At 41.0% G+C, this 24,146-nt stretch overlaps 1 protein-coding gene across 1 annotated transcript; it reads left to right on the forward strand.

Moving 5' to 3' along the window:
- Window positions 1–1,190: 1,190 nt before the first annotated feature.
- LOC306927497 (trypsin-like) lies at window positions 1,191–23,945 on the forward strand (the record flags this gene model as incomplete). The annotated part of the gene is made up of 12 exons (XM_079507258.1): window positions 1,191–1,301; window positions 4,215–4,336; window positions 7,776–7,947; window positions 10,509–10,591; window positions 10,719–10,907; window positions 11,023–11,204; window positions 14,222–14,396; window positions 22,381–22,468; window positions 22,556–22,619; window positions 22,984–23,057; window positions 23,610–23,699; window positions 23,858–23,945. The coding sequence occupies exons 2-12, from the start codon at window positions 4,297–4,299 to the stop codon at window positions 23,943–23,945; spliced, it is 1,245 nt and encodes a 414-aa protein (XP_079363384.1). The 5' UTR covers window positions 1,191–1,301; window positions 4,215–4,296.
- Window positions 23,946–24,146: the final 201 nt, after the last annotated feature.

The following is a 24,146-nucleotide window of genomic DNA, read 5'->3' on the forward strand; positions in this document are numbered from 1 at the left end:
TTTTCCTGTATTTTGTTTGTTTGTATTTTTTCTGTTTTCCCCTGTTTGTTTACTGTAGTTATTGCTGTATAATTCATTTTGGACCAACAGTCCAGACCAACTAAACATACTGTATACCGGCCACCAAATGGTGATAGTGTGTTAACTTTACTGACCTACAGTAGAGACAATGACACACTGGACTGGCTTACTGCAACAGAGCCGACGGTCTAAGGACATATACGGCAGAAGAAGAAGGGCACAAATCACACAATACATTTTAACACCTTTACTTTACGTATAGGGCGACCATATTCCGAATTACCAACAAGAGGACACATGCACACGTGTACTTTATAAATGCTTTGCCAGGTCGTACAACGTCATAAAAAATACAATTTAGTAGAAGCGATCTCACCCCACCCAGCTATCGATCTTGTGCTGTATAGTATTGTCGATATGCAGGTCTTCGGAAACTTTATACATTTCTAATGAGACTTTACGTTCCAGCTTTGCAGACACAGTGCACTATCTGCGTCTCATTTGTCACGACCAGGACTAAAACACGGGTACATTTACAGCATTTCTTCTGTGGAATTGCATTTGCGTTTCTACATATTTCTCTCTCTCACAGACATGCAGGGCTCGCCTCGACACGTCTGTGTGCAGCCGTTGTTTTGATGTGTGAGCGGCGGAGCGCACCGCGGCTGACAGCATGCTGCTTTATAATGAATGAATACACGTTCTGGGATTCTGGTGGAACTCCACCTCCCAGAGTGCATTGCTTCAAATGAACCATGAGCAATCTGTGAACACAATGCTGCTCTGTCAGTGATACACAGACCGTACGCGATGCCCAAACGCAAAACCCAGGACGTTTGAAGGATTTTAGGACATGTCCGGGAGAAAGAGGTCGTATGGTCACCACTCACCTTTATACAAACACGTCCTTTACAAAGAAAGAAAGTTACCTGAGTTGGTGGAGAGTTCTCTGGACGGTCCACTCTGTGAGGTGGTTGAATACACACCATGGTAGAAGTGATGTGAACCTGAGATAGAGACGATTAGCCTAATAGTGACAGTCCTTGCACTGCGTGAAAAGAGCGTTTAACGGGCAATTGTGGGCACTAGATTTGCCCACAAGCCTCAAGTTTATCAAACCTCAAGTGTTTCTGCTCAGTGAATTGCAGGAACACCACAGCTTTACACAACACATCCCTTACAGAGAAACATGGAGGCTACCTGAGGTGGAGTCACCAAGATGCACCTGGTTCCCTCCTTGCCTCTGATTTTCAGACAAACAAGATTGATGATGATACATGGTACAGATATTGTGGTATTTTTTATATTGGCTAAAAATAATAAATATTCCCCATAACTTTCAACTAACAGACAGGATGCATTTTACGGTCATGTAAACTTCATCAAGCAGCGTTGGAGAGTCATGTGTCTGCCTGCTCCTCTCTGCAGCAGCAGTCATGTGAGATAGATACTGATACTGCATTTCCATGTTGGCGTGCTTTGACACTGTATTATCACCAAGAAGGAGATAATACAGAAATGTAACTGAAACATTTTCAGAGGCTCTTTGTTCACTTCTACAGAAGGACGAACATTTGCATTTTTATGACAGATACGAGAGAAATGAACTTACAATGGAACTGCAGGAGTAAAAATTAATAGTGACATTTTGTTGGGAAATTGTTCTAGAATTGTAATGTAATGACATTAAAGCAAAAAAATATAGTGAAATAATAATATAATACAGTGTGAGACACACAAAAGGTACAAACGCTTATCTATTGGCAGCAGTAATGTCCATGTATGGACACATGTAATGAGTCAGAGGTGTCAATGCAGGACAGAGGCAGAGGGCGAGGCCCCTACATATCCACACAATGACCATAACTACTTCATATTCACCAAAACAAGACACAAAATAGCAGTGTCTTTTGTAGCAGGTCCAACATAAGAGGTTTATTAAGTAAACAACAGAGGAAGAGACTCAGAGACTAAACCTGGGGGAGCCATACCTTTGGTTGCTTTAAATGCCAGCATCAGAGTTTTGTATTCTCGCTGCCCGCACAGAATACAAAACTCTGATGCTGGCATTTAAAGCAACCAAAGGTATGGCTCCCCCATATCTTGCCAGCATGATTGAACCCTACAAACCCTCCCGCGCACTCAGATCAGCCAACGCAGGGAAGCTGGAAGTACCCTCACTAAAAACGCCGGGACAACGCTCCACACGTTCCAAACTCTTCTCCCTTCTGGTCCCAAAACTGTGGAATGCACTTCCCGTTGCAATCAGAACTGCAGCATCACTCCCGATCTTCCGCCGTAGTCTGAAAACCCACCTTTTCAGACTCCATCATGGCCCATAGCACTTACCCTACCCCCTTAGACAGCACTTTTTAGACTTAGATAGCATTTGAAACAGACTTATAGCATGTCATGTAGACAGCACAATAATTGCATTGTATGTAGCCATAGCACTTCATAGTATATATGTACAGCAAAGTATATATGTATAGTTTATATGTAGCCTATAGTGTCATTATATAGATATGTTCTAGTTACTGTATGTTCTTAGCTTACGCATGTTTCTTGACAAATGCATTTTACATAATGTGATGTATTCCCATGTTTTTGTTCTTGCTTAATGTAAATCGCTCTGGATTAAGGGTGCCGTGTCGTTAGTCAGAAGGTTCCTTGTTCCGAAATTACTATCCCTATCTCTAATCCTAACCTAAACATAACCGCAAGCACGGGAGCAGTGCATGTTCGGACTAACGGGACTTCGGATCTATGGGTAGTTCCCGGATTAAGAGCGTCTGCTAAATGCCTAAATTGTAAATTGTAAATTGTAGACTGGGCTCAGTGCTAGTGATGCTAGAAGGCTCAGTGCTAGTGATGCTAGAAGGCTATATATCAGACCTTAAAGGTATATTTATAGTCCAGTTTCCTTTGAAGAGGTGACCACCGAAAACTACAACATGATGTCACTGAGCCGCGGTGGTCAGCGCTCACACAACACATCTCTGTTTTTACTAAAACTACAACATGACATCACTGAGCCGCGGTGGTCGGCGCTCACACAACACATCTCTCTGTTTTTACTAAAACTACAACATGATGTCACTGAGCCGCGGTGGTCAGCGCTCACACAACACATCTCTCTGTTTTACTAAAACTACAACATGATGTCACTGAGCCGCGGTGGTCAGCGCTCACACAACACATCTCTCTGTTTTTACTAAAACTACAACATGATGTCACTGAGCCGCGGTGGTCAGCGCTCACACAACACATCTCTCTGTTTTTACTAAAACTACAACATGATGTCACTGAGCCGCGGTGGTCAGCGCTCACACAACACATCTCTCTGTTTTACTAAAACTACAACATGATGTCACTGAGCTACGGTGGTCAGCGCTCACACAACACATCTCTCTGTTTTTACTAAAACTACAACATGATGTCACTGAGCCGCGGTGGTCACCGCTCACACAACACATCTCTCTGTTTTTACTAAAACTACAACATGATGTCACTGAGCCACGGTGGTCAGCGCTCACACAACACATCTCTCTGTTTTTACTAACCACCGTTTTGAACCACCTATTCACCGAAAACTGGACTATGAACAGGCCTTTAGTCGACCTCAGTTGTATCTCTCTAGTACTCCCTGGCCGCAAGGTTCCTGGTTCGATCCCTGTGGGCTCCCCCAGAGTTAGTGTCCAAGTGTCCTTGAGTAAGACTCTGAACCCCTAAATGCTCCCTATGTGCAGGTTGGTGCCTTGCATGGTTTCCTCCACCGTGAATGTATGACCTCGGCTACATTGAAAATAAGGGCTTGCCCTCAACTGTATTTCCGAGTATAAATAAAGGTGATGATGATGATGATGATGAAATCGCTATATAAATGCAGTGTTTAGTAGCCATTTATTGTTTCTTGTTAACAGGCTCAAATAACATAAAATAAAGATTCTATAAATAAAGAACAGGTAACATAGACACTTAACAGAAATAAAGAAACAGTAACTGAATATTTTACTATCTTCCTGTGCCTGTTCTACCTGGAAACGCATTTGAATGAATGAAGTTAGATTAGCACACATAACGTCAGTGTCTTGATCCCTCCTTATTCATGTGCAATATTTTGATTATTCTCTTCTATGTGATTGGTCGACTACTGATGATGCTCTTCTATGTGATTGGTGGACTACTGCTAGTATTTGCTTCAGAGTTAAAAGTGGAGATAGTAAAGGGTTTAAATATTAGAGCTGCAGTCGTCAGTCACTCAGGGAAGCCACGATGAAGACTCACACTCTTCTACTACTCTTTATGCTGACAGGTACGTTTACTAATGTGGTTCTAATGTGGTTCTAATGTGGTTGTTTTGTACAAAGTTTGCTTTCTTAAAGGGTTCAGACATTTGGACTTAAAGCTGTAAGAAATACTTGACATTAATATAGTGGTTGCAAAGGTATTAATTGATTCCCTGAGTCCCGTGGTGGGAGTTCTGCCCTGGTTTTGGTGAATATTGAGTAGTTCCGGTCATTTGGTGAGGGTCTACGTTTCTGTGCTGCTGCTGGCATAGTGATATTGGACATGTGACAGAGGGGTCAAAGTTGAACGAAAGTTGCATGCACTAGATTTGTGGATTAATTTATTTTTAATGAGTAAGGCACCCAGACCCCCACCAGATGACAGTACCTAGTCCAAGAAAAAAGGAACTAAACCGTTCAAAAAATAATAATCAAAGAATGGTCTTATATCTGAATTTTAAGTGACAATTTCAAGAGAAACTCAAGGAGAAACCAGAAAGATGCAATCCTGCATATAGTTCTATTAGAATAGAGAGTATATCTCTATAGGAATATAGTTCTATTAGAATAGTGAGTCTATCTCTATAGGAATATAGTTCTATTATAATAGTGTCTATCTATAGGAATATAGTTCTATTATAATAGTGTCTATCTATAGGAATATAGTTCTATTAGAATAGAGAGTCTATCTCTATAGGAATATAGTTATATTAGAATAGTGTCTATCTCTATAGGAATATAGTTTTATTATAATAGTGTCTATCTATAGGAATATAGTTCTATTAGAATAGTGTCTATCTATAGGAATATAGTTCTATTTGAATAGAGAGTCTATCTCTATAGGAATATAGTTCTATTAGAATAGTGTCTATCTCTATAGGAATATAGTTCTATTAGAATAGAGAGTCTATCTCTATAGGAATATAGTTCTATTAGAATAGTGTCTATCTATAGGAATATAGTTCTATTAGAATAGAGAGTCTATCTCTATAGGAATATAGTTATATTATAATAGTGTCTATCTATAGGAATATAGTTCTATTATAATAGTGTCTATCTATAGGAATATAGTTCTATTAGAATAGAGAGTCTATCTCTATAGGAATATAGTTATATTAGAATAGTGTCTATCTATAGGAATATAGTTATATTAGAATAGAGAGTCTATCTCTATAGGAATATAGTTATATTAGAATAGAGAGTCTATCTCTATAGGAATATAGTTATATTAGAATAGAGAGTCTATCTCTATAGGAATATAGTTCTATTAGAATAGAGAGTCTATCTCTATAGGAATATAGTTCTATTAGAATAGAGTGGTTGTCTACTGTATCTATAGGAATATAGTTCTATTAGAAGAGTTGAGTGTACTGTCCAATCAGATGAGGGCAAAATGCACACAAATGCCTGGGCTCTATGCAGCCAACACTTCCGCGTTCAGTTTGGGCCGCCGGAACGCTTCCGGTCGGCAGAAACTCATTCAGTTCAGTTCAGTTCAGTTTTATTTTGGTCATAAATTAAAAAAACAAAAAAACATTACATTACAAGCCAATGGCTTATTGTGCCTATCCCAGGGGGGAGTGGGGGGGACATAAAACTGACAGAGAAACAAAGAGAAGAAACAAAAATAATTAAAAAAAACCCCAAAAAAACCCAGAAAGACACACAGGAGAAGACAGATTTGATCACACATAATCCAGAGTCGCACATGAGAATTATATAGTTATTATATAGTTATTACATTACTTTATCATAATAATTGTGTACTAATATGATTAAGATATGATTAGTAAATATACTAGGTTATAATAATGTTCTATACGTTATTTTAGATTTGTACATTCTTTTAAATGTATTAATTGAGCTACACTTTTTCAGTTCATTGTCTAAGCCGTTCCACAGTTTCACACCTCTTACGCTTATACATCTCGCTTTTTTGTTGGTTCTTGCCTTAGTCCCCCTGAATATGCCGAATCCCCTAAGATTGTACCTGCTCTCATTCACATTCACTGTGAACCTACGGTCGTGATGTTGTAGGAATAAATATAAAATAATTTATACAACACTATTTCATGTGATAATGCGATGGCATAGTTTTTCATAGTTTGTATTATTTGTGTTGCGACGTTGACATGATGACATGAGTTAGAAACGTCTTAAATCTCCTGTTAAAAACGAGAGTTCTTCATAGATTTCTCCGATGTTGCCATGTATGCTTGTTATAAGCGACTTTGGTCTTGTTTTTCAGTAAAGTTGCTTGAAAATATTGACAGGTTAGGTTGCGTTTTTCGGGGCTTTACTTGTTTCTGAAGTGTATGGTTATTTAGGCTTGTTCCCTAATGTTGTTTAAACCTTTGATTCTGCTCAAACATTGTCATAAAGCCAAGGACCCCCACATCTGAATGTTTTGTGCCAGGTTTTTATTTTGTATTTGTAAAAAACTATTTTGGAAAATATCTGATCTACAAGCTCACAACGACGCATTGTGAGCTTGTAGATCTGCTATTCTCAAGTAGCTGCCGATGTCCTATAGTCTTAGTATATAAATATTAGGTATTATAGTAGCTCATTTGTGGAGTGGCTTCTTTTCATAGACCTGAGTGCTTATTTCTCTCACACAATCTGGCAACACCGGTTGTTACACTGCTGTGTATAAAGCCCTTTCCACACCTAAGCGCAAAACGGTCGACAGCCACGCACTTCTTAAGCTCTGCGCAGCTTAAATTCCGAGTTTTTAGACAGCTGGTGGATGGAAAAGAAGCTCCACCTCCGCAGACTTTTTGCGAGGAGGAGAGCGTTTCCGGGAATCTGGCCGTCGTTCTGACCGTTTTGCGCTTAGGTGTGGAAAGGGCTTATCAGCTGGAGACGAGAGGTAGGTGTCGCCAGATTGTGTGAGAGAAATAAGCAATCAGGTCTATGAAAAGAAGCCAAGCCCCATGTCACTTATAACAAGCGGACCTGGCAACATCGGATAAATCCATGAAGAACTCCCGTTTTTAGGAGATTTAAGACGTTTCTAACTCATGTCATCATGTCAACGTCGCAACACAAATAATACAAACTATGAAAAACTATGCCATCGCATTATCAAATGAAATAGTGTTGTATAAAGTACTGAACTTTATTCCTACAAAATCACGACCGTATGTTCACAGTGAATGAGTTTCACGCGGAAGTGTTGGCTGCATAGAGCCCATTGCTGGCCAATCAGAGGAGAGAATAGAGTTACTGCACAATTATTTTTTTTTTAAACAATTTAAAGGTTTTCCAACGATTTAAGCGCTGGAGTGCAATAAAAAGCAGAAAGAAAACATGAAAGAAGACATGTTTCGGAAGCAAAATAGCACAAAATCTCAAAATTGAAAAAAAAAAAGTATATATATATATATATATATATATATATATATATATATATATATATATATATGATTGCATGTGCCATGTAATGTAATGTTCTTATTTCAGCAGCAGCAGAGGGGAACTTGGAGAAGAGAATCTATAATGGTCATGACTGTGGTCCGAAAGAAAGGCTGTACCATGTGAAAATAACAGACAAGGACGGAGGTCTCTGTGGAGGTTCACTGATCAACCGCCGCTGGGTGTTGACCGCTCGCCACTGTGGTGAAGACCCTAAAGGGTAAGGAGGTAGGAGTAGGAGTGTGTGGGTAACCACTGTGGTGAAGACCCTAAAGGGTAAGGAGTGTAGGAGTAGGAGTGTGTGGGTAACCACTGTGGTGAAGACCCTAAAGGGTAAGGAGTGTAGGAGTAGGAGTGTGTGGGTAACCACTGTGGTGAAGACCCTAAAGGGTAAGGAGTGTAGGAGTAGGAGTGTGTGGGTAACCACTGTGGTGAAGACCCTAAAGGGTAAGGAGTGTAGGAGTAGGAGTGTGTGGGTAACCACTGTGGTGAACACCCTGAAGGGTAAGGAGGTAGGAGTAGGAGTGTGTGGGTAACCACTGTGGTGAAGACCCTGAAGGGTAAGGAGGTAGGAGTAGGAGTGTGTGGGTAACCACTGTGGTGAAGACCCTGAAGGGTAAGGAGTGTAGGAGTAACCAAGTGTGTGGGTAACCACTGTGGTGAAGACCCTGAAGGGTAAGGAGTGTAGGAGTAACCAAGTGTGTGGGTAACCACTGTGGTGAAGACCCTGAAGGGTAAGGAGTGTAGGAGTAACCAAGTGTGTGGGTAACCACTGTGGTGAAGACCCTGAAGGGTAAGGAGTGTAGGAGTAACCAAGTGTGTGGGTAACCAAGGAGAATTATTTCTGCCTCCCGTCCTCCTGGACCTGAGATGGATGTCTGTGGCTGAGTTTGAATATATTTTTAATTTGAATTGAGTTTAAATTTGAATATTAAGCAATTCATATAATAATTGTTTTAGTGGATACTGAGAGAAATGACTACAAAGCAGACAGCCTCCAAATATTCACATTCTTTATTTAGCATGTGTGTGAGAGAGATTTTTATTTATTTTTTCATGTCATTGATATTATGTTGTTATGTTGTTGTTTGTCATATCTGTGATTGTGCTTTGGCAACACTTGTAAAATGTCATGCCAATAAAGCCTGTTGAATTTAATTTAATTTAATTTAATTTAATTTAATTTAATTTAATTTAATTTAATTTAATTTAATTTAATTTAATTTAATTTAATTTAATTTAATTTAATTTAATTTAATTTAATTTAATTTAATTTAATTTAATTTAATTTAATTTAATTTAATTTAATTTGAGAGAGAGAGAGAGAGAGAGAGAGAGAAACAGAGACGGAGAGAGAGACAGAGAGAGAGAGAGACAGACGGAGAGAGAGACGGAGAGAGAGAGACAGACAGACAGACAGACAGACAGAGATCACAGTTCTAACCATTTTAGCACTGATGGTAACATGGTGTAATCCATAGACTCTGATGGTAACATGGTGTAATCCATAGACACTGAGGGTAACATAGTGTAATCCATAGACTCTGAGGGTAACATGGTGTAATCCATAGACTCTGAGGGTAACATAGTGTAATCCATAGACTCTGAGGGTAACATAGTGTAATCCATAGACTCTGAGGGTAACATGGTGTAATCCATAGACACTGAGGGTAACATAGTGTAATCCATAGACTCTGAGGGTAACATGGTGTAATCCATAGACTCTGAGGGTAACATAGTGTAATCCATAGACTCTGAGGGTAACATGGTGTAATCCATAGACTCTGAGGGTAACATAGTGTTGTAATCCATAGACTCTGAGGGTAACATAGTGTTGTAATCCATAGACTCTGAGGGTAACATAGTGTTGTAATCCATAGACTCTGAGGGTAACATAGTGTAATCCATAGACTCTGAGGGTAACATAGTGTAATCCATAGACTCTGAGGGTAACATAGTGTAATCCATAGACTCTGAGGGTAACATAGTGTAATCCATAGACTTTGAGGGTAACATAGTGTAATCCATAGACTCTGAGGGTAACATGGTGTAATCCATAGACTCTGAGGGTAACATAGTGTAATCCATAGACTCTGAGGGTAACATAGTGTAATCCATAGACTCTGAGGGTAACATAGTGTAATCCATAGACTCTGAGGGTAACATAGTGTAATCCATAGACTCTGAGGGTAACATGGTGTAATCCATAGACTCTGAGGGTAACATGGTAATCCATAGACTCTGAGGGTAACATAGTGTAATCCATAGACTCTGAGGGTAACATGGTAATCCATAGATTCTGAGGGTAACATAGTGTAATCCATAGACTCTGAGGGTAACATGGTAATCCATAGATTCTGATGGTAACATAGTGTAATCCATAGACTCTGAGGGTAACATGGTGTAATCCATAGACTATGAGGGTAACATAGTGTAATCCATAGACTCTGAGGGTAACATGGTGTAATCCATAGACTATGAGGGTAACATAGTGTAATCCATTGACAGACTCTGACAGAACTTTATTAATTTCCAAATAAAACCACCACAAAAGTGAGAATTAAGAGCCTCAAATTAATTGACACTAAATTAAAAATCTAAAATGGATTTCTCTCTACCTTAAATTCACATTGAAGTCGTGTGTAATCCAGAATATAACACCCTATAAATTCACATTGAAGTCGTGTGTAATCCAGAATATAACACTATAAATGCACATTGAAGTCGTGTGTAATCCAGAATATAACGTTCTCTCACTGACATTCATATCCTCTCTCTCAGGGACCTCACTTTGACACTGGGTATGCACAGAGGGCCACTTGAACAATCAGTTCAAAAGATTACTGTGGATCAACAGAAAAAGGGTTTGATTCATTGATTTATTTTCACAGTGAATAGAATGGGTACATTTCAAACAAAAGTCAATAGTCAATACAGAAACTGTTACTGTGAACGACACACTGATAAAGCACTCACACCTTTTTTAAACAGGGTTCGCCTTTTTTACGGCTAAGGATGACATCATGCTTCTGAGGCTAGAAACGGATGTACCCAATCTCGACTTCATCCAACTGCCACCAAAAGGTTGTAAAAGGCCTGACAATGGTAACAACATTAAAGTTGGAGGGTTTGGACTATATACTGCCGTGTGGAATTCTAAGATACACCAGTATGTTGAAGGTGAGCTTCAGACTTCACTTCAGGTAATGTTGTCTGAGATCTAGATCCAAAAAGGACTGGAGTCAAATAATACAGAATGTAGCCTAATTATTGTATTTCCTTCCCAAATAAAAAGACGGCCCCACTGCAGACGATGTGGGGAAGAAGTTGCAGTGTGCCACCATGACAACAATCAAATGTGACGGTTACTTCCCCTTCTGGCCCTTCACCTTCAACAAGAATAATGTTTTCTGCTATGAAGGTGTTCCTGGTCCTCCTGGACCTGCTGGTCCTCCTACTAAGACGGATATCTGTGCCGTGAGTTTGTTAAATCTGAATGTTAAAGGATAACTTTAGTTTTTTTCAACCAAGGTTCATGTTTTAGGTTTTCAATAGAGAAAGTAAAAGATGAGTGTTAACGCGTCATCATCAACGGGTGCGTGTAAATAGGCCTATGCTCTGTCCTCTCTTTTATCTCAGTTGTATTTTCAAATGGATCTTTATACGACGGGAAAACCCGTGTACCAGTGGCACATGTCCGGTCCGCGGACCGGAAGTTGGGAACCTATGCCTTATATATATAGTACCCCCCTTCACATTCAGTAGATCCTGTGATCTTTTGTGAGACCAAAATAAATCACTATTTCAGAAACTCATGAAACTTGGTACACTTGTACAGTTTGGTGCCCTGAACATTTTCTAATATGGAGCCATCACAAAAACGCCCCCTAGTGGCCATGGCGGCCATTTTACTATCTGTAACCAAATAATGTATATAGATAGATAGATAGATAGATAGATAGATAGATAGATAGATAGATATCATCATATCACCTAACCATACATTATAAAATGGAATATGTGATGTCTACAACACCTATGTTTTGATGGTCAAGGATTACAATGATAACATGTATAACATCATATACTGTTCAGGTGAATAGTTAATCAAATCAAACTTTATTTCTAGATGCTCTAGAAATAAAGTTTGATTTGATTAAGAAAGCAAGACAAATATTATACAAGTTAATTTGGTCAGACATCATTGAAAGCCAGGGAGAAGGACACTAAGGATTTAAAGGCCTCTAAAGAGCGACTTATGTAGGGGAAGACAGTTCCAGAGGTTGGGGCCGGCCACTGAAAAAGCACGGTCACCTCTGGACCTGTAATTGGTGTTGGGCACAGTCAGGAGCAGCTGCTCAGCTGACCAGCTGACCATAAACATGGGAGCTGGGAGATAGGTCGGAAATTAGCGAGGACGGAGGGATCTAAATTGTTCTTTTTAAGAAGAGGTTTGATAGTGGCATGTTTAAAGGTAGCCGGGACAATACCAAACTTCAGGCAAGAATTAACTAACAAGGTGATGCTAGGACCAACAGAACTGAAAACATATTTTTATAAAGATGAGGGGATACTGTCTGAGGGGCTATAAGTTGGTCGCAGGGCGTTGACAATAACAGTGAGTGCAGTTAGGGAGACAGGCTTGAAATGAGTGAGGGTAGCAACGGGCGTGGATAGGACCGGCCCCGGGGAAGGTGAGTGGGCAGATCTAAGTGTAGTGATTTTATCTAGGAAGAAATTAAGGAAGTTGTCACAGAGAGTAGGTGAAGGCACAACCGGGGATGTATCACAAGGATTTATGATGGAATTGAGGACGTTGAAGAGAACCTGTGGCTTATTACTGTTGTTATACACAAGGTCAATGGTCAATTCAGAAGTGTGAGGTAGTACAGCATTTTTGTCCAAACATCTTTCACTTTTCCCCTTACCAGTCTATGTGGGACTTGGTGTTCATGCAAGGACCTCGTTGACACACTATTTCAACTGGGACTCTCAATATCCAGATTAGTGTAAAAAGATGGGAGGGATGATGGGAGGAGACCCCAGACCAAGGACCAGATGGAGGAAACACATCGACTCACTGGCCTTGGAACGTCTCGGGATCCCCCAGGAGGAAGTCACTAATGTTGCTCTGGAGAAGGAAGTCTGGAGCTCTCTGGTGGAGCTGTTGCCCCCGCGACCCGACTACGGATGATGGCCCCTACACACTGTAGGAGTTTTAAAGTTGTCGGCGAGTCATCAGATCGTCATGTATTTCACACTACAGGAGTCTTTTTTTAAATCGGCTGTCATTATATCTTTGTGGCTTTACCTACATGGGCTGCAGCGAGACAGGACGCTAAATCTTGATTTTCATGAAATAACTCTCCGTCTCTCTGCACGCGCGCACACACACACACACAGAGCGAGAGAGCGCCCGAGTTCCAAAAGTTTGCTCCGATGCGGTTTTATCAACATTATTCAAGTGAAATGAGTTGGTTTTATAAACTATTTAACAGCAACATTGGGCTAATATAGCTACCATTGTACGACACAGGACAGCTACCCAAGGAATAAAGGTTATATTATTATCAGCTGATCATCTATCGATACAGTCGACGACCGACAGACAGACAGTGTTTGATTGATTGATTGATTGAAAATTGTATTAACAGTTTGCAGAATTACAGTACATTTCAAGCACAAACTCAATACAAAGGCTGTTAACTGTGAGTGGACGACCCAATTAAGCATTACACTTGTTTACAACAGGGTCCACCATGTTCGATTCATCAAAACATTTAGAGACGTACAAATAGACACTTCTATATAGACAAAGAACAGAACAGGAATTCATCATAATGGAGGTAAAAAGGGAAAAGAAACATATACAGTGAGGGGAAAAGGGGGGGGGGGGGGGGGGGGATTCAGATTTTACGGGGGCCAGTTTCTAATTGCAGCCATCCGTAGGTGCCCGTGTCGGTACAAGTGCTCTCATTGGCTGCAATACAGGACTTCTCTGGACACGCTCGCAACCCATTTCATACTCTACGATGTCCAGTCGGCGACAGAGCCAAATATCAACCCTGCTAGATATTCAGAAGACGTCGGCGAGCACTTTTATCGGCGCTATATCTTCTCGCAGAGCCTTTCACACACAGCAAGCAAAACCTTGGCGATCAAAGCCCGATTTTGCATCAGATCGGGAGTTTTGTCGGCGAGCACCAAAAATGGTCCCCGACAGCATAATCGGAGCAAATATCGTGCAGTGTGTTGAAGATGGATGGATGGTTCAGGAGTTATAATGCAAAATACATTCTTTGGTAATGGCGGAAAGTAAAATGGCCACGATGGCTCCATAACAAAAAATGTTCAGGGCCCCAAACTTAGTTTGTTCTGATGAAGGAATCAAAATAATGATGCTTGGGTTCTGATCTCCCCCCCCCCCTCCCCCTTCTTTCCATTCCTTTCCAATCTCCACACACACACGCACGCCTCTCTGTGTCACTAACCAGGGAGACTCTGGTGGAGGAATGGAGTATGGTGGCCGGATCTATGGAGTTATTATAGCAGGCTATGATGAGATGTGTGGAGGACCAGCTGAGGCCTCAGATGTGTGTTTCTACAGAAAATGGATCAACAAAGTCCTCACTCAAAAGACGTATGACCTCCCGGGACGGGACCCAGTGGGTGACGATGATTATTAAGAAAATACCTAAACCCTGATCATTCATTCATAATTATCGTTCATGTAATAAATTGATCCTGTGGTAATAAATTGAGATCTCAGATCTCCTTACATGGAATAAATGTCTGAGTGTCTTTTATGTCTCAGTCATGTTTCTATTCACTTTAAACCTTATTGTGTATGTATGAGTATGATTAATAAATTAATGTTTAATCAATTAATGTTTAATCAATTCATGTTTAATCAATTAGAAAAAAAACAATCACACCCATGTGAAGTAAGTGGTGCAACTCCGTTTGGGAGTTGAACTTCCAGACCCCCAGGAATGCGCCCAGGGGGCCGGGCCGGTTCTGGCGAGACGCCCCATGTCCGAAACGGTTGAGAAATGACAGAGTTACCATGTGGGCGTCGCTGTACTGTACTGTACTGTACTGTACTGTACTGTACTGTACTGTACTGTACTGTACTGTACTGTACTGTACTGTACTGTACTGTACTGTACTGATACACCTGAAATCATCATATATATACAGTTAATATGTATGTGTGTGTTAGGCTGCATAACAGTGACACTTGGTTTTGAAAACCAACCAAATGCAATTTCCGTGCTCAGCCACACCCAGCCACCCAGCCACCCAGGCACACACAAAGTTACTTAAGGAAGTGGTTGCACCACGGTTCTCGAGTTACATGCATTACAACCGTACACACGCGTATGCACGCACACACGAAGATACGTGCTGCAACGTGGCACATTATATAGTAGATATGTTTACATCTCTGTCTGCTGACAGGATCCTTTGCCAAAGCAATTATTGTACCCTGGTTATCTGGTAACAGGTACGGTCGTCCCTTTTCCATCTCGCCCCACTACCTAGCTGTAAATAACAAACATAATTCATGTTGGTGATTATAAAGGTATTCATATCATATTAATTTATCATTGTTGAGTTCACTCTGTATATCCATGGACATAATAGCATGATGATGCCATTACAAAACATATGGGCTACATGTAAGAAATGTGTTTAATAAAACTAAGTGGATTGTTTACACAGCACTGAAAGAAAGCAGTCACCGTCTCTGTCTCATGTTATTCTTTCTTGCGTTTACAGAGTACAGAGATCGACTACTATATAATACAATCAAATAAATCTGTATACAAGATAATTTCATATTTCAGCAGGGCGAGGGAGGGAGATACTAAATTAACGTGTAACTAAATTAACACTTTTCGCGGGGGCGAGTTGGTAAAGGGGCGATGGAGTTGTTTGGTATTCGGTTATCTTCATAAAGCTTAGATGAAGCATAATCGTATTCATCAAGACCTAGAAGCAGTTTAAGGTAAAGACAATGTTGGATTGTTGCAGCTATAGTGCCATATACTGCATAGGCCTACTCTGCCTCACAAGAGGACAGTGCAACACTGGGCTGCTTTTTGGTCTTCCATGAAACCAAAGTGCCATTAGGTGAGGCTAATACAATAACCTCTGGTATCATGTCTGTCAGCGTCAGCCCAATCTGCATCACTGAATTTAATCGATACCTTTAAAGAAACCTCAGAACATGTTTAACTGTCTGTGACCCATTGCTCATCAGGCTCTGTAAAGTACTGAGACAATTGTACAATTAAACAGTTACATAAATGAGGCTAACCCACTGCCTCCCTGTATCAGTCAGTCTAACTCTAACCCACTGCCTCCCTGTATCAGTCAGTCTAACCCACTGCCTCCCTGTATCAGTCAGTCTAACCCTAACCCACTGCCTCCCTGTATCAGTCAGTCTAACCCTAACCCACTGCCTCCCTGTATCAGTCAGTCTAACCCTAACCCACTGCCTCCCTGTATCAGTCAGTCTAACCTACTGCCTCCCTGTATCAGTCAGTCTAACCCTAACCCACTGCCTCCCTGTATCAGTCAGTCGAACCCACTGCCTCCCTGTATCAGTCAGTCTAACCCTAACCCACTGCCTCCCTGTATCAGTCAGTCTAACCCTAACCCACTGTCTCCCTGTATCAGTCAGTCTAACCCACTGTCTCCCTGTATCAGTCAGTCTAACCCACTGCCTCCCTGTATCAGTCAGTCTAACCCACTGTCTCCCTGTATCAGTCACTCTAACCCACTGCCTCCCTGTATCAGTCAGTCTAACCCTAACCCACTGCCTCCCTGTATCAGTCAGTCTAACCCTAACCCACTGCCTCCCTGTATCAGTCAGTCTAACCCTAACCCACTGTCTCCCTGTATCAGTCAGTCTAACCCACTGTCTCCCTGTATCAGTCAGTCTAACCCACTGTCTCCCTGTATCAGTCAGTCTAACCCACTGTCTCCCTGTATCAGTCAGTCTAACCCACTGCCTCCCTGTATCAGTCAGTCTAACCCTAACCCACTGCCTCCCTGTATCAGTCAGTCAACCCACTGCCTCCCTGTATCAGTCAGTCTAACTCTAACCCACTGCCTCCCTGTATCAGTCAGTCTAACTCTAACCCACTGCCTCCCTGTATCAGTCAGTCGAACCCACTGCCTCCCTGTATCAGTCAGTCTAACTCTAACCCACTGCCTCCCTGTATCAGTCAGTCTAACTCTAACCCACTGCCTCCGTGTATCAGTCAGTCTAACTCTAACCCACTGCCTCCCTGTATCAGTCAGTCTAACTCTAACCCACTGCCTCCCTGTATCAGTCAGTCGAACCCACTGCCTCCCTGTATCAGTCAGTCTAACTCTAACACACTGCCTCCCTGTATCAGTCAGTCTAACTCTAACCCACTGCCTCCCTGTATCAGTCAGTCTAACCCACTGCCTCCCTGTATCAGTCAGTCTAACCCACTGCCTCCCTGTATCAGTCAGTCTAACCCTAACCCACTGCCTCCCTGTATCAGTCAGTCGAACCCACTGCCTCCCTGTATCAGTCAGTCTAACTCTAACCCACTGCCTCCCTGTATCAGTCAGTCTAACTCTAACCCACTGCCTCCCTGTATCAGTCAGTCTAACTCTAACCCACTGCCTCCCTGTATCAGTCAGTCTAACTCTAACCCACTGCCTCCCTGTATCAGTCAGTCGAACCCACTGCCTCCCTGTATCAGTCAGTCTAACCCTAACCCACTGCCTCCCTGTATCAGTCAGTCTAACCCTAACCCACTGCCTCCCTGTATCAGTCAGTCTAACCCTAACCCACTGCCTCCCTGTATCAGTCAGTCTAACTCTAACCCACTGCCTCCCTGTATCAGTCAGTCTATATTTATAATCAAACAGTCGCAGAAGCTAAAGAAATAATATACAAACTTAGGGAAAAAAAGTACATAAACTACAAACAAGCCAAATACTTAATAGGACAGGACACTCCACGTGCCCGAATCTTCTATCTATTACCAAAAATACATAAGGATGCAAGCACATGGACTGTACCATACGAGATTCCAGCAGGGAGACCTATTGTCTCGGACTGTGGTAGTGAAACGTACCAAACAGCTGAATATATTGAACATTTTCTGAACCCACTGGGCCCTATTAAGCAAGTGGAATCTAATTACATATAATTTTACAGTTTTTAAGACGTGGGGGCGTGTGCAATGTCATATTACAATTATGGGCCAGGTAAGAAGCGCTTTCGACACCCCGTGGTGTGAGCAAAACGGCCTTGAATTAGTCATGGGAGTGTTTCAGGGAGTTTTGAGGCTTACCCAATGAACATGTCCGTACTATTCTCTTTACGACACCAGCTGATGTCCTCATGGTATGCGCCCTTTTCGGCAAGTGGTATTACATTTCTGCAGACTGGCACCATAGACATGACATGACTTTGTCACATTTGGGTTAATTATTCCTATTGCACTGCATGCTGTCACCTTTATGCCTCAAAAGAACAGATCCACAAGCTGTCACAGCCATGATGTGCATAGCTTGTAGGCCTATGTCTCTATTTTGTTAAGTAACTTGCAGTGTTCATTGGAAAGTCATTACAGCGGCGCAGCCATATGCTAAGGGAGGGAGATATACGCACATCATCACTTCATTTGTTTCTGTTCTAAGCATGAAAAACAGCTGTAAAATCTTTATTCTAGTTCATTTGATTCATAAATGAATAACTAAGCCTTTGAAATGGCACCTACCTATACCTTTCAGATCGGAATGGAACTGCGAGTAGATACGCATCATTGGCTGGCAAATTGGCAATCCATGCGTAATGTTCCCAGAATCGTCTAACCCCCGAACATACAAGTTCGTTTGATATTGTTTAATTCGATAAAAATAGAACCATATACCATACAGCGAATGAAAGCAAGATTCCTAAGGAATGTGGGGATTTTTACATTTTAAAAAACGGCTGAGAAATGAGAGAACCATGAGTGTTTATAATATCAAATATTATAAGAATAATATGAAAGACAAACGGGCTGTGAAGAGCTCAGCTCACCATCCCGACAAGGAGGAAATATAGCCTATAGTGCATGCACGTATATGCACTGACTGTTGCACACACGCTCTTTATTTGTTTCTATTGAAAAACACCAGTAAAATAACGTTTATTTTATTTTATTTCATTCGAGTCACGACGAAGGAATGAGTTGAAATGCCATACGTGCGCCATGCGTATTGCTGCGGCCCCAATGTTATGGTCTTCGCTCGTAGCATTTTATTGAAGAAGAATTGAGTTGGGTGTGATACAACGTATGAAAGCAAACTTCCCAGTGATTATGGAGATGTTTTAATTTTTAAAAAAGGTTTAGAAATGAGCGATATATGACCCTTTATAATCTCAACGAGAAAGCCAGAAAGCTCGCTGTTGCCATGTCTCATAGAAACAAGTAAATAGGTCTATAAACATACTCCCAAAATAATCGCATATAACAGGGGTCTACAACCTATTTTAAATTAAGTGCCATGTTTTTATTTTCTAGATAGTGAGTCTGCCATATCAAGATTCCTTTTAATGACACCACATTAAAATTTCCAGCATATTTTGATTGTCCACAAATATAAAGTTCTTCCTTCTTTTTACATATTTTCTTGCACATTGTTATAATGATCATTATAAATATATATCCCCCTGCAGTCAGAGTTCATTGTTTTAATGAATGAATGTGATGCATTGTGAGCTGGTAGATCTGCTATTTTCAAAAGTAATCTTTGAAAAAAGTGACAATAAGAATATTTTTGAAAAATGTTATTGAAACACAAATCTGTCATGGGGGTCACTGGCTTAGTTGGGCAAATGCATTCATCTGGGGGTCCTTGACATGGGAATGTCGCTGTGTGAGGATCACTGGTTTAAACAACATTAGGAGAAAAGCCCAAATAAGCACTTTAGAAACAAGAAAAGCAACCACAACTACCAATATTTACAAGCAACTTTGCAGAAAAAGAAGCCGCTTATAATAAACAGCAAACAGACATGGCAACACTCCAGCAGCACTCCAGAGCCGCTCAAGTGTAAAATCAAACAGTGCTTTTTGCTTTTAAGACGTGGTCAGACCCAGGCGGAATCGGTATGCGCTGAGTGTTTTTAGGTCAAGGGGCTTAATTGCAATTAGCGCAAAGCGAAAATAATTAACATATGGACACTCCCCCAATGCTAAATTATGCAGGAACGTGGTATTCCATATGAGTGAGCGCTCACCACGGCTTCCATAATACGAAAAGGCGCAGAGCGAGGGCGAAATCTGTATTACCGCATGGGTTTTTCGTCTTGCTTAATAGGGCCCACTGTCTATAAAACATGCCAGCTATATCAAGGACACTTATGACTTTGTCAATAAAATCAAAGCCATAACTGTACCACAAAATGCATTTTTATTTTCAATCGATATTGATAGTTTGTACACAAACATCGAAACAGAAGCGGGTTTACAGGCAGTGAAGGAAGTCTTTAATAAATATCCAGATGGGAAACGCCCTGACGCAGAACTACTGGAACTATTGAACATAAATCTGACCAAAAATGATTTCGAATTTAACAAGAAATTCTATCTCCAAACCAAAGGCACAGCCATGGGGAAAAGGTTTGCCCCCTCCTATGCAAATATCTACATGGCCCTGTGGGAAGAGACAGCACTAAAAAAATGCAATCTCAAACACATTATTGTAGATTTTTGGATGACATCTTTGGTGTTTGGGAACACACCAAAGAGGATTTCCAAGATTTTATCAATATACTAAACACACACCATAGATCAATTACAATCAAATATGTGACGAGCACCGAAAAAATAGATTTCCTAGATGTTACTGTCTTCAAAGGCCCAAATTTCAACACAAGTGGTAAATTAGATTTCAAAGTGTATTTTAAAGAAACGGACACACACGCTCTCCTACATAAAACCTCCTTTCATCCACCACACACTTACAGAGGCATAGTCAAATCACAGCTGTTGAGATTCCACAGAATCTGCACACAACAAAGTGATTTTAAAATAGCATGTCAAACTCTATTTAACGCCTTGCGGAAACGGGGTTACACAAGAACCTTCCTTAGAAAAACACATGACACATTTCTAGAGGTGAAAGAAAGGGACCAGAGTCCCAAACTAGCTTTGGTTACTACCTATTCTACCCTAAACAGATTAACAAACATGAAAATAAAGAGGGATTTTGCAAATAGGACGGATGACCTACTTAACGGATACAAAATTATACCAGCATATAGGAAGAACAAAAACTTGAAAGATTACCTTGTACATAGCAAACTAAAGGAGACAGACAGACCGATACGCAAGAAACCGGATTACTTCAGACCTAAACAACAAGTGAAAAATAGAACCACAATGAGAATGGTGGGAATAAATCAAATCATACAGGCTAATACTAGTAACTGTGTCTATCTAATTACATGCAACAAATGCAACCTACAATATGTGGGTGAAACTAGAAACACAATAGCAGATAGACTAAACCAACATAGATATAATATAAATAATGCAAAAGAAACAACTTTATTAATTGTTCAACATTTCATGACCCATGGGATTAGTGCCTTGGAGGTTTGTGGATTAGAATCTAATCAAACCTGGACAGAGGGGGAAAGGAGATATGCAGAGAAGCAGTGGATTTTAAAATTAAACACCAAATTTCCACACGGCTTAAACAATACCAATCCAATAGGCCTACAGGGAACAGGATAGTAAACAAACCCTTAAATGCTAAACTCCTAAATGGCTCTTAATTAGAGCAGAGCCAGGACAATAGCAGTAACACAAAGCCATTCAGATTCAAAATCAGACCATCTTGGTCTGAGGTTGACAATAATGGGCTTGATGGGTGGACTTAATCCCCTCAAAGGTTTAAGCATCAAGGTTGAATCATCAATCAACACTTTAATCGTTGACCTCAGAGGTATACGACTAGATTAAGCCGGACTAAAACTAAATATAAGATTGAGACATTTTTTAAGACTAAAACTTAATTGCCCAGACTCTTCTTCAACCAAGATGGCGAAAGCAAACATTCTTTGTTCGGTACTCATACAATAGTTTGGTACAAAACACTGAAGTCCTTAAACCAGAAACCTAACCAGCTCGTACCTCAGAAATTGGAGGAAAGTCTACAACATATTGTTAGTATAATATATCCCTGAAGAGAGTCAACCCCCAAAAGGTCAACTGGACAAAACTGTACAGGAGGAAGAACAAGGGCGACAGGAAGGAAGTAAGTTACATGCTGTGCAGCTTATATATTTTCCACAAAGTGTCACAACAATTGAATACAAATCTAAACATGATGGTCAACATTGAGTTATGTACTATTATTTGGATAATTCACGTCCATTTTGTCCGTTTGGCTGTGGGTGGATGGTGTGCATAGTTTTGGTGTGTGTTATGTGCTCAATTATTTTTATCATGCTTTACAAATCAAAATAACATCTGTGCTAGAGCCGTAAAAATCTTCTCTTATGGGGGGTCCCTGGCATATCTTTTCAAATGGGTGTCCGCTGGCTAATTAGTGTCAACATTCTTGAATGGTAATGTCTATCAAATATTTTCCTGACGGGGTCCAGGAAAGCAGAGGAAGACAAAGCAGCCCCTTCTCCATCCCATGGAGAAGCGCTTGCAGAGGTCGGGCCTACAGGAACAGGAGGCCATCAGGTAAGATTTGTATTGTGAATGTTTTCAATGTTTTATCTTTTTTGGAACATGAACGCCTAGAGACACACTGGGACTACACATTTTCAGCTCAGATGAAACCGCCCAGATCATGGAGAAGAATGTCCAGATCGCTGCAGACGCTCAGCTGAAGGTATAGGAGTAGCACAAACACATAATGATCAACTAACCTTCAGCTTGAGCAGTGGTTTTCAACCCTTTTCATTTGAGAGTGTCTAATGAAACCAAATGAACCCGTTATGGGTCCATTTGGTTTAATTTTACGCTCAAGAGTTACATTATTGTTTAGGCTGTTAGATCTGCATTGAGGCTACGAGCGCCGACTTTAAAGAGTGGAATTCTCAATAATAAATCCTGACTGGCTTTGTTCATTCAGGTCTATATTTTGAACATGTCGTGGGTAGGCTATGTGTATATATATATATATATGTATAGGTATGTATGCTCTACCTACTGTGGAGCTGTGTGTTTTACCGCTGTCATTCTCTATTTTCCAGGAGATTGCAAGCCATTGCAAAGGACAAGGCGGCAAGGAGGGAGAAGAAGGTCTAGAGGCAGCAGCAGTGAGAAGGTAGGCATTTTTAACAAATCAAGTACTCCCTTTCTCGTGCCTGAGTGTGACGTCAACTGCTCCCCGTGCCTATCCTGCCCTCGGCAGCACAGCCCACTGAGGCTAGAGTCCAGTGGTGGAGTAGTAGTACATTTGTTTTTTACTAGGATTACATAGATAATTGACACTGGGTGGAAAAATGGGTTGCAAAATCGTGGGATAAAAAGAAAAAAATAAATATGCTCATTTGAAGAGTCTGTTCTTGGTTTTGTTTTAGTAATTTAATAATTATATAGCCTACTGTATTTGGATAGGTCAGAGCTATGTTAAATCAACCATACAGTAGTGGGCAAAGGTCCTTTGCCCACTACTGTATTTCTCACAGTGCTAATGCCACAGATTAATATATCCTACATTAAAACAAATCACACCCGTGTGAAGTGAGGGGTGCCGATGTAGTCGAAAGGCTTCGGATGGCTGTGTGTTTTAACACTAACCTGTGAGTATTTGTATTAATCAACTTTCCATGTTTTGTTCCACTCCTTTTTTTTTTTCTTTTTTTTTTTTTTACAGCCCTCAATCCCCCCCGCCCACACTACAGAACCATCAAGAGGCGGTGATGGTGGAGTCCCTCAACACTCACTGCGGAACCATCAAGAGGAGGTGGAGTCCCTCAACCCTCGCCCACACCACTCACTGCAGAACCACCACGACCCCCCCTAGTTGACTGTTCGGGATGGCGTTGGTATTTAATTAAAACATTTTTAGTTAAAAATGGAGGTGGAGTCCCTCTTCCCCCCCGCCCACACCACTCACTGCAGAACCATCAAGAGGAGGTGGAGTCCCTCAGCCCCCTCCCCCTCCCCTCACCCACACCACTCACTGCAGAACCACCACGACCCCCCCTAGTTGACTGTTTGGGATGGCATTGGTAATTCATTTTTTTTTAAAAAGTTAAAAATGGAGGTGGCGCCCCTAACCCAACCCCCCCCCCCCCCCCCCCCCCTGCCCACACCACTCACTGCAGAACCACCACGACCCCCCCTAGTTGACTGTTCGGGATGGCGTTGGTATTTAATTAAAAAAAAAGAGTTAAAAATGGAGGTGGAG

This window comes from Electrona antarctica (genome assembly GCF_951216825.1).
Source record: "Electrona antarctica genome assembly, chromosome: 1".
Classification (NCBI taxonomy): domain Eukaryota; kingdom Metazoa; phylum Chordata; class Actinopteri; order Myctophiformes; family Myctophidae; genus Electrona; species Electrona antarctica.